The sequence below is a fragment of the Octopus sinensis genome, linkage group LG6 (genome assembly GCF_006345805.1).
Source record: "Octopus sinensis linkage group LG6, ASM634580v1, whole genome shotgun sequence".
Lineage (NCBI taxonomy): Eukaryota > Metazoa > Mollusca > Cephalopoda > Octopoda > Octopodidae > Octopus > Octopus sinensis.
Window position 1 is genome coordinate 93,943,412 of NC_043002.1, and position 15,364 is coordinate 93,958,775.

General features: G+C 37.6%; 1 protein-coding gene across 1 annotated transcript in view; it reads right to left on the reverse strand.

Moving 5' to 3' along the window:
• Positions 1–8,982, reverse strand: part of LOC115213070 (T-complex protein 1 subunit zeta) — a 33,609-nt gene extending 24,627 nt beyond the window's left edge. Inside the window, exons 1-4 of the mRNA XM_029781981.2 lie at positions 8,816–8,982; positions 6,025–6,088; positions 3,038–3,172; positions 2,386–2,445 (exon numbers count right to left, since the gene is read on the reverse strand). Coding sequence (XP_029637841.1) covers positions 2,386–2,445; positions 3,038–3,172; positions 6,025–6,088; positions 8,816–8,952 — 396 coding nt within the window. The 5' untranslated portion in view covers positions 8,953–8,982. The remainder of the gene's footprint in view (positions 1–2,385; positions 2,446–3,037; positions 3,173–6,024; positions 6,089–8,815) is intronic.
• Between the last annotated feature and the right edge of the window lie 6,382 nt (positions 8,983–15,364).

Consider the following 15,364-nt stretch of genomic DNA (forward strand, 5'->3'; position numbering starts at 1 on the left):
GTGAACTGGAGCAACATGAAATAGTGTCATGCTCAAGAACACAACCCACAGCCTGGCCCAGAAATCAAACTCACTACCTCATGATCATGAGCTCAATGCTCTAACCACTAAGCCATATACATGTGCATACACACACACACTCTCTTTCACCCCCTATATATATATATATAGAGAGAGAGATAATATACAGAGAGAGACATACAAACAAAAAAAAAAAAAAACAAGCTTCTTTCAGTTTCTGTTTACTAAATCCACTGACAAGATTTTGGTTAATCTGGACTATAAAACAAGACACTTTTCTCAAAGTGCCATACAGGGAGACTGAAATCAAGAGGTGAGAAACAAACTTAATTACATGGCCATGCTTGTACTCAATGCTAAAATACAAAACTTGGACATGTATAGTGTGGCTATTGCAGTGTACCAGAAAGTGAGTTCCAAGAAAAAATTCTGCAGTTATGCAAGAGGCTTTTAATAAAATTTGATATAAATATTTTATAAAAAAAAAAATGGTATTCACTATTTCAAATGTCTGAATATATCCTTTAACTTAATGTAACATGAAAGCTTACATTAAATGAGAAAATTATCTTTAAAATGATTTAAAAATTGATCCCTACAAAATTAAACACTGTATCTATGGAATAGAATTAACCCCTGCTCTTTTGATAGGGTGTATAGGTACAGACAGGAAAAATCTTAATTCAAAATAAAATCTGACCTTCCATCTTTTCAACATTCTTAAATAGTTCTTTGTACAAAACCATTTGGGACGCCTGGTCTGAACGACAACCTAAATACCACGGTCCATTCTGTGCAACCAAACCGTAATTATATCATGATCATTTAACTGACCAGACTATGCAATGTTACACATCGCTCGTCACAAAGCACTTTGCATCATTTTAGCCTTTGAATGACATCACCCTGCTGTCTAGGTGAGCAGGCCAACATTCCCCCTGATTAACAGGAAGGCTGGAGTAACATGAAATGGAGTGTTTTGCACAAGAATACAATACGCTGCCCAGTCTGAGAATTGAACTCATGATCTAAGGATCACAAGTGCAACAGCTTAACCACAAAGCCACGCACCTTCACAATAATTATATCCCAGATTTGATTAGTTACCCAGACGAAACTTGTAAGAGATACTATACAATTCAAGTGTCTTTATTCCTAAAATAATGGTCAACTATTATAAGTACATATTACATTTTCTGATTGTTCACTAATGAAACCCAGAACACAAAATGGAAAAAAAGAAAAGTCTGTTAGTTCAAGTAAGACAAAGAATTTTGCTTTGTCTTGTTAAATGAGAAATCCCCAATTAAGTCATTATATAACTTTTCTAGACATCTCCTGTCTTAGAGCTGATACTGCTACGCCTTCCTATATTACCTAGTCAACTATGTAAGTGGATAGTTTGTGCCCTACTTTGCCAAATATTTTTAACATTTCTCTGGCTATTCCTGATGCACCAGCGGCTCCCACCACCTTCATAACATACCTGGTTTGGTGTATATCAAATGAGTACTGTGAATGCATTTTACAATATACCAGACTGGGAGGAAGTCAAAAGTGATGCAACCGTCTTTAGTTGCAAGCAGATGTAGCCATGCAATTAAGTGCAGAATATAACCAGTTACCATAAAATGGTGGGACAAATCAAGTTGCAAAAAAAAAAAAAAAAAAAACTGTGCCTAAATTTAGAGAACTCAGAAATGGAAAGCTCTCAGCGGTTGGTCAGTTTAAATTTGATTTTGTTAAAATATTTATTTACCTCATTTGTATTTAGGTTATCTGCACTGAATGACAACTTTTGATTAATCTATATTTGTGAATCATTAGTTTGTTTATGGGTACAAATTTGTTTCATATGTGTGTGAATATTTCATTTTGTTGTTTTCTACAAATGTAAATTCCGATATTTCATTCTATTTTTCATCTTTATAGTACACATCTTGTTCATGTACATTTTAGTTCAACTGAAAATTCAATAACGTGCATAGTGTTTCTAAATGAAGATATCATTGCATACCAGGCAGAATATTAGCTAATTACTCAATTTCTACACTGATGTTCGGACAAAATTATAAATTTTACTTCAATGTATTTATCTGTAATTAGAAAGATGAAGAAACAGATTTAAGAACCTCTTGTTAAATTGTATTACAAAAACCACAAACACCCACTAAAAAAACAGCTGTTTTAAGAAACAAGTCTAAATTCATTATTGGAATTTTAACTCAAACACACTGGGTATAATTTTAATTAAAAATATAGCAAAAGAATGGTTAAGTTGCTGCTTATCTCCGATATATTTTTTAACACACATGTATTCAACAAAATAATTTTGAACATTTCTAAGAATATTCAAATATTTACCTCTAATGCTTTTTTCTTTGCCAAATTAAATCCCTCTGTAATGTGCCTGGGATGAAGGCCCTGAAAAAGTGAAATTAAACAAATTAGATTATCATCTATAGAAATCTATTATTATCAACAGCAGGGTCAATAACATTATCTAATTTTTTTTTCAAAAGATTATTTTAAGAATAGCAGCTAACACTATTCTAAACATAAATTTTTAGATATCAACTAAAAAATAAAATATTCAAGAAACTTGTATAAAACTGCAGGAAAAGAATGTTAGCAACAGTAATAACAAGATCTCTTTAGAGTCTCAGATCATAGAAAACGACATTTAAGAGGCTTCCAAGATAATTTGCTAGGAATGAAAGAGAAAAAAACAAAAACAAACTCATTTCAGATGCCCCAAGGAATATCTAAAATTCAAGAAATTCTGCATTGAAAACATGAAGCATTAAAACTTCAAAGTCACAAAGTTGAATAACAGCACAAATGAAATGTGTGAAGCCATTTTAGTAGAATCGTTTTTGTGATAATGTTTCTACTGCAATAACAAAGTTTTATCAATTAACAAAATAAACAAATTTTGAAATTCATTTTTCTATTGAATTTATTCATTAGGTTAGACCTAATGGACTTCATACTCTGAGCAGGGTTTGTTACTTACCTCTGAAATGTAGAGCTCAGCTTGTTTAAGAAGTTCTCCAATAAGAAGGACATTCGAAGTGGTTCCATCTCCTGTAACATCATCCTGGGCTGTGGCTGCCCGAGCAATTAAAGAAGCTGTAGGATGTTGAATTTGCTAAAAGGGGGGGAAAAAAAAAAAGAAAAAAAATTTAGCGACTAGATTGCAGATGATAATTTTCACATTTTATAATATAATATAATATACTAATATATAAACCAAAGTAAATCTAATGGTGTGAATGAGTGCGTTTATCATATTTATCATGCCACATTGTATTTCAGTTTCAATATCACAGATCAGGTCACTTGTGAGAGGAAATCTTAAACTGTCTTTACATTACTTAATAAAAAGTGAATTATAAAATAAAAAGAACTTTCAGTTTCAGGTTCTTGCAAGTAAAAAAAAAAAAAAAAAAAAAAAAAGCTATCTTTTAATGCAATAGAGGCAAGCACAGCTGTGTGGTTAAGTTTGCTTTGCAACTGTGCTGTTTTGGGTCCTTTCCATCAGGAGCTGTTTTATGGTGGCCTTCGAAAAATCAGGAACTTGTGAGTGAAATTTAGGAAACAAATTCAGTGGAAGCTCATCATCATCATTATCTGTCTACCATGGTGGCATGGTTTGGGTAATTTGACAGTTTGGGCAGGAGCTGGCAAGCCAGAAGACTGTATTAAGCTCAATTGTCTCCTCTGGTATGGCTTTTGTGGCCAGATGTTCTTCCTGAAACCGACCACTTTATAGAATGTACGGGATACTTTTTACATGGCACCAAGACTCGACTGAGGTGGAGACAGCTTTGTGCCAGATGATGAGAAATGAGAGTATGACAGAGGAACACAAATAAGTGTCAAGCAGTAGAGGAGAGAAAAGATGGTGAAATGCATTGGACCAAACCCCCAAGTTACAGGAAGGTGTATATAAGTGGTAGACAGGATTGGGTGGGGTGAGTGGGCAGGTTAGTTCAAGAAAGAACAAAAGAAGAATGGGAGATTACATGTGCACGCACATGTGTGAGCATAACTTTGCACTGACACAACATGGGAAGCAGTGACACTGTATAAATAATAAGTCTGGTATCTCAGCTGTATGAAAATTTGAAGATCAGTGGAAGATGTTGGCATCAGGAAGAGTATCCAGCAAGATCTGTCCAATATGACAAATATGGCCAAATAGACTGTTGGTTCAATGAGGATTTTAATAACCAGGTAGTTATTGTACCTTGGATTGCAAAACGACCTGCTGTGCTTGAGGAGACCTATTGAGTCAAGTACATGAACATCGAAATAAATATCAAATGGAAATAGTAGTTGTGATACCTGTGCCGGTGGCATGTAAAAAAGCACCATCAGAACATGGTCGATGCCAGCGCCGCCTTGACTAGCTTCTGGGCCGGTGGCACGTAAAAATCACCCACTACACTCACGGAGTGGTTGGCGTTAGGAAGGGCATCCAGCTGTAGAAACACTGCCAGATCAGACTGGAGCCTGGTGCAGCCTCCTGGCTTCCCAGACCCCGGTTGAACCGTCCAACCCATGCTAGCATGGAAAACGGATGTTAAACGATGATGATGATGTAGACATATATTAATGCAATCTCAGAAAAGTTCTTTCAAGTCTTAGATAACAAGAAAGGAGTTCAAGGCAGGATATTAGCAGAAATATGAGGAGTACCTGATTTTTATTGAAGAATTCTCACAAAAAACACATGCACAAAACTTTGAATGTCTGCCAATTTACCAAAACCATGAATGGCTGGTAGTAAGGACAACTTCTAAAACAGTAGTCTTTTAATTGGGCAGTAATAGTGTTGAGCTCACAGGGGGCTGAAAATATTAAAGGGATGCTGGGTGTTTAGTAGGATAGTGATTTTTCTTAGAAATAAGATATTTGAACCAGGTAATATTCTTAGATTTTAAAAACGAGAAATAAATCTTTGTCAGGATCCACCCTTTAGCATTCTGATTACCCTGCTAAATGTAATGCTTACTGACTTGCTTCGTTTTGAATTACTCATACATTGTCTCACAGCATTGATATTTTGATAGTCTTTTATTTGTTTCAGTCATTTGACTGCAGCCATGCTGGAGCACTGCCTTGAGTATGAGTGGAACATTATGTATTGTGCAGAAACATGACTGAAGATGCCTACTGTCTTTTTGGAAATTAAAAAAATCTCAATTCACACACGACACACTCTGTGAGGATGATCTAAGAAGTTTGATGGCCACATCATTTTATGTGCACTTTCTGTGCTGACATGGAGAAGATGGATCATGACATCCTGAGTTAGTTTTTATTTAGGGTTATTGCTCTCCTAAATGGGCCAGGAGACCAAATTTTGCTTGTATAGTGTATATTAGGCATGATTTGCCTGGATGCCCTAACACTAACTTATCTACTGTTAAAGCCACCTCCAACACTGAAGAAATTACAATTTCAGTTAATGCCAGAGAAGCAGTTCACCAAAGGAAAAGAAGTAGGACCATGAAAGAGATATGTGGTTGTAGAAAGCCAAACCATTACACAATATTTGATTAAAAAACACAGAATGGAGATATTGTATTGCAAGCTTGTACTATCAAAGCTAGAATGAAAAAAAAAACAAATATTTCACTGACAATGTTCAAATTAGCAAACAGACAAATTAACTTAACTCTTGGGTACCAGTTTGCAATTAACTTTACTTCAACTCTTGATCATGAGATAATATTGTAACATCCAAAAATATGGAATATGTCTCAGGGTTTCTTTTATCTTTTACCTGTTTCAGTCATTAGATGCTAGCCAAGCTGGGGTTGAAGAAGTTTTAATTGAATGAAGTGATCCCAGTACCTATTTTTTTTAAAACCTGATACTCATTCTGTCTGTCTCTTTTGCTGAACCACTAAGCTATGAAGAGGCTTGGAAAGTTTTTTTGTTTTTTTTTTTTGTAAGTGAATGGAAGAATTGCTTTTCAAATGAGACACTCACCATCTCGTGAAGAAGTACATTTCCATCCTTAGTTAATTTGATGTCTCCAGCACCAGATACCAACCTTAAAAGAAAAAAAGCTCACAATTAATGATGCGTATTGTTTCCGTGTTGAGATATACACAATTGAGTAACTTATTGAAACATTGAAATTAATACATCAAGAAACTTTACAGTCAATGCATAAACATATTCATAATTGGAATGAATAAAATTGGTAAGTGTTGTGTAGGGACTGAACCTGAGATCACATTGCAAAGTGAACTACTTAACACAGCCATGCCTGCACTTGTGAAATGTTAAGGAGTCTCTATGCAGGGAGACACAACTTGTTAGAAATAGCAACTAAATACCCATAAAATCACATCTTATCATCTCACAAAAAAAAATATAATGGGCAGAGATGGCAATGGTTACAACTGAATTACTTATAAGAATGCTCAATCAAAGATAACGAGGAGTAAGACAACTAATCCATTTTCATGTTGACCCTTGTAGAGATTTACCAAAATCTTCAAGTTTGATTTAGTTTCGATTCTTGACTAGTTGATAAGAACACACGATCACTAACTTTTATACCTTATCCTAATTAAAATTTAGATTAACTACCTTGTTTATTGCTTAGCAACAGGTCAACTGATATAGAAAACCTAAATACACCAACGGTGACCACTAGGAAATCTTTGGGTTGTCTTTTCATTAATCAAGACTTTCGAGGAGATAATGGAGGGAAATGTGGTTGTTATTCGTTGCAGGTCAAAAGAACACTACTCCATAGTTTCTGCTGATCACTGAACATTATTTACTTAATTTCAACTAATATTGGTTGGAATGGTTGGCGTTAGGAAGGGCATCCAGCTGTAGAAACACTGCCAGATCTGACTGGCCTGGTGCAGCCTTCAGGGCTCCCCAGACCCCAGTTGAACCGTCCAACCCATGCTAGCATGGAAAGCGGACGTTAAATGATGATGATTATATGCCAGATTATGCAGCGAGGTCATTGCCAGTACCGCCTGACTGGGCCCGTGCCGGTGACACGTAAAAAGCACCCACTACACTCTCGGAGTGGTTGGCATTAGGAAGGGCATCCAGTTGTAGAAACTCTGCCAAATCAAGATGGGAGCCTGGTGTAGCCATCTGGTTCGCCAACCCTCAGTCAAAATCGTCCAACCCATGCTAGCATGGAAAGCGGACGTTAAACGGTGATGATGATGATGATATATATATATTTTTAATGGCTCAGTCAAAGCAGAAAATGTATAGACCTGGCTCAAATGCTTGCAACAGAGTCGACTGTTAAAGACACCAAAAGGACAAGTGTATTGGTGGTGATACTAAAGTGGGCAATATAATAAGTCTACCATCCCCAAAACAGAAACATACCCTCCGACAGGCTTCCAAATAATTTCCATCTACTCACGATATAATAATTTCCATCTACTCATTAGGACTAATGCATAAGGGACTTGCCTAGGTGCCACACTGTGAGACTGAACCAGAGAGCACATAGTTACTGCGCGAATCATAACATACAGCCCCTTTTTTCACCTATTTCCCTGTTTCATTGCTCGTTTTGCTAGTCTTCTCATACTTTCTAAAAATACGACGCCTGTCTACAATACCATGTCTCCTATATATATATATGAAGAACACTTTTAACAGGTTCCGTTTTTTAACGTGAACAGTTTCTTGGGATTCCAAAAAATTCTTACACTTCACGCTTTTTTCAATCGGAACATTCACAATCTTCACAGGACATCTGAATTAACAATATATTAGCAGTATCTTAATTAAATCCCCAGTTATTAATTTAATATTAGTCAGAGGGATTAACTAAAGAAGGCTGTCATGGAAGCTTTTAGAGACAAAGACAGAAAGAAAGTGTATACTTTTCATCGGAATTTAATATTCAAATGAGTTGCTCACAATGACTAGTCCATGTTAATTTACCATGATCGGAAGTTCTGCTCCCAATAATTTTACCAAATAAGTATTGATGCTCTATCACCGGTAGCTAATTGCAAGATTAATTAAATAGTGTCTATATTTTAGAAAAATCCAAGATACAAAAAGAAAATAGAAAATTAAGGAAAAAATATTATTTAACAGATTAAAGCTACAATTATGAATAAAAGAAAAAAGGCTGGGTTGGGGGGGGGGACAGAATGATGTTCAGAACATTGAATTTAAATATTTAATAATACAAGTTATATATATTTAAAATATCTTTCATGGTTTGATTGTGATTTGAAAAATTAGACGATTTCGTAAAACATAAAGCGATGCATGTCATTTTTTTTTTTTTTTCATATTGCTATAAACTGTCTGGTCTTTATAATACCATTTAGCCATCAGACAGAATTATCTTCGATGAGAAAAAGATACAATATCATAGAGAAAACAGGCGAGACATTTTCAGATATATATATGTAATTAATAGAAAACAAAAATCGAAATATGAATGGGAGTAGACATGAAAAAGATTAATTTAGTCGAAAGCACCGCCGCACATGGCCGCCAGGATTTCATAAATCGCTCTCTCGTAAAGATATTTCTATTAAATACTAATGCAAACTAATATTGTAATATGTCAAATTCAAATAGAAATCGTAATATGTCCAACAAGAAGTGAGTGTAAATGCTAATAAGAAAAAAGAGAGGCCTAAGCACGTGTAGTAAGTAGTTTAGTTATAACATTGCCGGCTTCATTCTGGAAGATTCTGGATGCGACAGAAGTGAAAGAGCATTGAGACGGAGGGATAAAAAAAGAGAAACATGTACAACAGCTTACATTTTAAGGGTTCCTCTAGGTCCGAGATTAGTCCGAAGGACATCCTGAAGACCTTTAGCAGCGCTAATGTTAACAGCAAGGGCTTGAGCAGCGCGAGCTACTTCGGCTTTCGGATTCAATGACTTCACGGCCGCCATCTTGTTAGACAAGAATGAGTTCTGCTGACTCACGTGGGTCACAACGAACAGTATCTCTCGATTGCGATACGGATGCGCAGAAGGAACATATTATACATACATATTTAATATATAAATATATATATGTCTTAAATTTTTTAATTTAAAAATTTTTAATTTTAATAGTTTAAATTTTGAATTTTATATTTTATATATATATGTTATATATTATATTAATCATATTTATTTATTGTTTTTTTTTATGTTTTGGTTTTTATGTTTATCACTGTTTGTATTGCCTAATAGTGGTTTTATCTCTAATTTAATTTATATCTATACTGTGAATTTGATTTAATCCTAAATCTAATTTTTCCCTGTAAGTTTGGATATACTCCCTAATATTATTATTATTATTATTATATTATTATTATTATTATTATTATATATATATATATTATACATTACATTATTTATATATATATATATATATATATACATTACATTATTTATATATATATATATATATATATATATATATATATATATGTATATATATATATATTATACATTTTGTTGGCAACATGTACACAGAAGAATTCAAAGTAGAGGTTGGGGTCCACCAGGATTCAGTACTCAGCCCCCTCCTATTTATCATAGTCCTCGAGGCAATTGTGGAGGAATTCAAGACAGGTTGCCCCTGGGAGCTCCTCTATGCTGACGACCTCGCTCTTATTGCTGAGTCACTATCAGAACTGGAGGAGAAGTTCCAGGTGTGGAAGGAGGGTTTAGAATCGAGGGGCCTTAGAGTCAACCTAGCTAAAACCAAAGTACTAGTAAGTAGAAAGGTAGACAATCCACAAATATCCTCAGGAAGATGGCCCTGCTCGATCTGTAGAAAAGGTGTAGGTAGAAACTCTATAAGATGTACCCAGTGTAAGCTATGGACACATAAGAGGTGCAGCAATGTCAAAGGTAGGCTAACTGGGAAGATAGTTTTTGTATGTGGCAGATGCTCGGGAGCATTGACCTCCGAAAATCTGCAGAAAACAACTTCCGTCACTTTCCAGGTGGATAAACTAGAAGTAGTTGATAGCTTCCGCTATCTAGGTGACCAAGTCAGTAGTGGGGGTGGGTGCGCTGAAAGTGTAACTGCTAGAATAAGAATAGCCTGGGCAAAGTTTAGGGAGCTCTTACCTCTGCTGGTGACTAAAGGCCTCTCGCTCAGAGTAAAAGGCAGACTGTAAGATGCATGTGTACGTACAGCCATGCTACATGGCAGTGAAACATGGGCCGTGACTGCTGAGGACATGCGTAAGCTCATGAGGAATGAAGCCAGTATGCTCCGATGGATGTGTAATGTCAGTGTACTTACTCAACAGAGCGTTAGTACCTTGAGAGAAATCTTGTACCTAAGAAGCATCAGTTGTGGTGTGCAAGAGAGACGATTGCGCTGGTATGGTCATGTGGCGAGAATGGATGAAGATAGGTGTGTGAGAAAGTGCCAATCCCTAGCAGTTGAGGGAACCTGTGGAAGAGGTAGACCCAGGAAAACCTGGGACGAGGTGGTGAAGCACGACCTTCGAGCGTTAGGTCTCACCATGGAAATGACTAGAGACCGAGACCTATGGAAGTATGCTGTGCGTGAGAAGACCCGGCAAGACTAGTGAAGCCATAACCCGTGGCCCCTACCTGGGACATAGTCAGTCCACCTGTGCATGCCTTCCTTCTTGTGACACTTGTGAAGACCTGTTGAGGCAAGTGAAAATCAAATCAAATCAATCAAATCAAATCAAACCAAATCAAAATAGATGAACATCAATGGAATTTGTATCCTTGTGGTACCAGTGCCGGTGGCACATAAGAAAACCATCCGAACGTGACCGTAGCCAGTACCGCATCGACTGGCCTCTGTGCTGAGGGCACGTAACAAACACTGTCCGAGCATGGCCGTTCGCCAGCCTCGTCTGGCACCTGTGTCGGTGGCACATAAAAACACCATCCGAGCGTGGCAGTCTGCCAGCCTCGTCTGGCACCTGTGTCGGTGGCACATAAAATCACCCACTACACTCTTGGAGTGGTTGGCGTTAGGAAGGGCATCCAGCTGTAGAAACACTGCCAGATCTGACTGGCCTGGTGCAGCCTTCGAGCTTGCCAGACCCCAGTTGAACCGTCCAACCCATGCTAGCATGGAAAGCGGACGTTAAACGATGATGATGATGATGATTATACATTTTATATATATATATATATATGTATGTATATATATATATTATACATTTTATATATATATGTATATATATGTGTGTGTTTGTGTATGTATATATCATCATTCATTTAGCGTCCGTTTTCCATGCTAGCATGGGTTGGACGGTTCAACTGGGGTCTGGGGAGCCCGAAGGCTGCACCAGGCCAGTCAGATCTGGCAGTGTTTCTAGTGGGTGATTTTATGTGCCACCGACACAGGTGCCAGACGAGGCTGGCGAACGGCCACGCACGGATGGTGTTTTTTATGTGCCACCGACACAGGTGCCAGATGAGGCTGGCGAACGGCCACGATCGGATGATGTTTGTTACGTGCCCGCAGCACGGAGGCCAGTCGATGCGGTACTGGCTACGGTCACGTTTGGATGGTTTTCTTGTGTGCCACCGGCACTGGTACCACAAAGATACAAATTCCATTGATGTTCATCTATTTTGATTTGTTTTGATTGTATGTATATATATATGTATATATATGTGTATGTATATATGTATATATATATGTATGTGTATATATATATGTATGTATATATATATATATATATATATGTATATGTGGAGGCGCAATGGCCCAGTGGTTAGGGCAGTGGACTTGCGGTTTCGATTTCCAGACCAGGCATTGTGAGTGTTTATTGAGCGAAAACACCTAAAAGCTCCACGAGGCTCCAGCAGGGGGTGGTGATCCGTGCTGTACTATTTCACCACTGTTTCTTCTGTTGGCCTGCTTGCTTAGCCAGCGGGGTGGCGTCATTTGAAGGCTAAAACAATGTGAACGCATTGTGACCAGTAATGTGTAACTACATCTGATGGACTGGTCGGTCACGTGATCACGTGATATATATGTATAGGTATATATATATATATATGAGACGACTGCGCTGGTATGGTCATGTGGCGAGAATGGATGAGGATAGCTGTGTGTAAAAGTGCCACACCCTAGCAGATTAGGGAACCTGTAGAAGAGGTAAACCCAGGAAGACCTGGGATGAGGTGGTGAAGCACGACCTTTGAATATTAGGCCTCACTGAGGCAATGACTTGTGACCGAGACCTTTGGAAATATGCTGTGTATGAGAAGACCCGGCAAGCCAAGTGAGACCATAACTTATGCGTACCTTTCCTTCATTGGACATTAAACTCTGCTTGCGATGAGTGAAATCGAAATCAAATTTGATGACTGACATCCATGCTAGTGGAGCACTAAGAGCACCATCCGAGTGTGATCAATAACAGAGCAACTGACTGGCTTCCATGCCGGTGGAAGGTAAAAAGCACCTTCGAGCATGATCATTACCAGTGTCGCTTTACTGGCACTTGTGCTGGTGGAACGTGAAAAAGCATTCGAGTGAGGTCGTTGTCAGTGCCACTGGACTGTGCAGGTGGCACATAAAAACCACCATTTGAGCATGACTGGCCCTCGTGCCGGTGGCATGTAAAAGCACCCACTATACTCTCGGAGTATTTGGCGTTAGGAAGGGCATCCAGCTGTAGAAACTCCGCTAGATCAGATTGGAGCCTGGTGCAGCCATCTGGTTCGCCAGTCCTCAGTCAAATCGTCCAACCCATGCCAGCATGAACAGCGGACGATGATGATGATGATGATGTATATACTTATGTACATATATATATTTATATATATATATATATACATATATACATATATATATACATATATACATATATATATACATATATAAATATATATATATATATACATACATACATATATATATATATGTAAATACATATGTATATACATATATATATATATATGTGTGTATGTGTATATACACATATATATATATATATACATATATACATATATATATATGCATGTATATATATATGAATATATATTTATATATATATATGTATATATATATATCTGTGCCGGTTGAATGTAAAGAGCACCATCCGAATGTGGCCGATGCCAGCGCCGCCTTGGCTGGCTTCCGTGCCAGTGGCATGTTAAAAGCACCAACCAATTGTGGCCGCTGCCAAACTCCCCTGGCACCTGTGCCGGTGGCACATAAAAAGCACCCACTACACTCAGATCAGACTGGAGCCTGGTGCAGCCTCCTGGCTTCCCAGACCCCGGTCGAACCGTCCAACCAGTGGACGTTAAACGATGATGATGATGATATATATATATATACGTTGGACGGTTCGACCGGGGTCTGGGAAGCCAGGGGCTGCACCAGGTTCCAGTCTGATCTGGCAGTGTTTCTACAGCTGGATGCCCTTCCTAACGCCAACCACTCTGCGAGTGTAGTGGGAGTCTGGCATCGGTTGGTGCTTTTTATGTGCCACCGGCACAGAAGCTAGTCGAGGCGGCGCTGGCATCAGCCACGTTCGGATGGTGCTTTTTATGTGCCACCGGCACAGAAGCCAGTCGAGGCTGGCAACGATATATATATATGTGTGTGTGTGTATATATATATATATATATATATATAATTGATCGTTAGCCACTACACACATTTTTTTCTCTCCTTGTTTTTTCTGTATCCCTTTCTGTAGAAGAGCGTTGGCTCGAAACGTAAAAGGCTTTTTCTATTCCTGAGCGTTATACTAATACATCTGTTTGTTTGGTACACCACCTGTCTTCGTCTCTTGTTTTCGTAAACTCTCCCTTTATATATATATATGTTAAATCGTTAGCTCCTGCATGCATTTTTTTTTCTCTCCTTGTTTCTTTTCTGTGTATCTTTCTGTCGAAGAGCGTAGGCTCGCAACGTAAAAAACTTGTTTTATTTCTATTCCTGAGCGCCATACTAATACAATTGTTTGTTTGTACTCCACCTGCCTTTGTCTTTTGTTTATTTTCATAAACCTTCCCGTTTTATATATATATATATATATATAGACACATATATATATATACATATACACATGTACATGCATACATATATACTTATATCATCATCATCATCGCCATTTAATGTTCGCTTTGTATGCTGGCTTGCGTAGGACAGTTTGACTGGGAACTGACAACCTGCAGGGTTGCAAGAAGCTGCAGTGTCATCTTTGCCATGGTTTCTATGGATGGGTGACCCTTCTAACACAACCACTTTACAGAGTGTACTGGCTGCTTTTTTTGCTTTTTTTCATGGCACCAGCTCTAGTGAAAGAAAAGAACAGTGAAAGAGGAGAAGCAAAGGGAAAAAAAGCTCTTACTACTAAAAAGTATTAGGGAGGAGAAGTGGAGATGAGTGGATCTATACCAGGTGTCAAAAGGCTAAAATATGATAGACGTACAAGGACAGGTACTATAAAGATGATATATGGCTGAAGGAGATATGATGATAAGTGCAAGCATACCATTATCCATCTGAGAATTCTCACTCACAGCATCTCGATTTTCTCTGATACATTATGCAGCAATCTGGAGCACCTCTCATCTAATTCTCACATTGCAAGACGTTGACAAACCTTTTCCTATTCTGCTTCTACTTTTGCTACACAGAACTGTTACCTAGCTTCCCTTTTAGCTACATGATACTGTTCTATGCTACCTCCATGTTTCCACACTTTCTGAACCTTTTTTCTCTCTTTAATGGTCCTGTCAATCTCTCTGTTCCACCACCATGTCACCCATGGTCAGGCAGAAGCTTTGCTCCAGCCACAAGTTTGGTCAATTGCCCTTAGTAGGTTACCTCCTAAGAACTCCTCTTCCTCCTTCACATCAAATATATATGTTTGTGTGTGCATAATCACATGTCAACTGTTGGCAATTTTCTTCCTCCATCTTCCTTTTCTCTTGGACTTTCCTCTGTCTCCTGTTTCTGAAGAAGAGCTTTGCTTGAAACATAAAACACCCTTTCTTCCCTTCTCTGAGCATCTTATTAATACTTTGCATGTACCACCTCCTCGCATTGTTGGTTTTTCTGGGGTTTTTTTAATTAACTATATATGAATGTGTGTGTATATATATATATATATATATCAAACTAAAGTTATTGAACAAACAAATGCAAGGTCATCCGCATAGCATTTCATAATTCGAACATTTAATCATAGAATATACATACTGGAACATAATTCATCTGTACAAGCATACAAGCATATAATAATAATAAGGTGCGACAAAAAATTTTTTCCATCACAGTTTAGAGTTAATACTTTAGCGATTCAGAAAAATACATTTTTTTAAAAAAAACATTACAACACCTAGA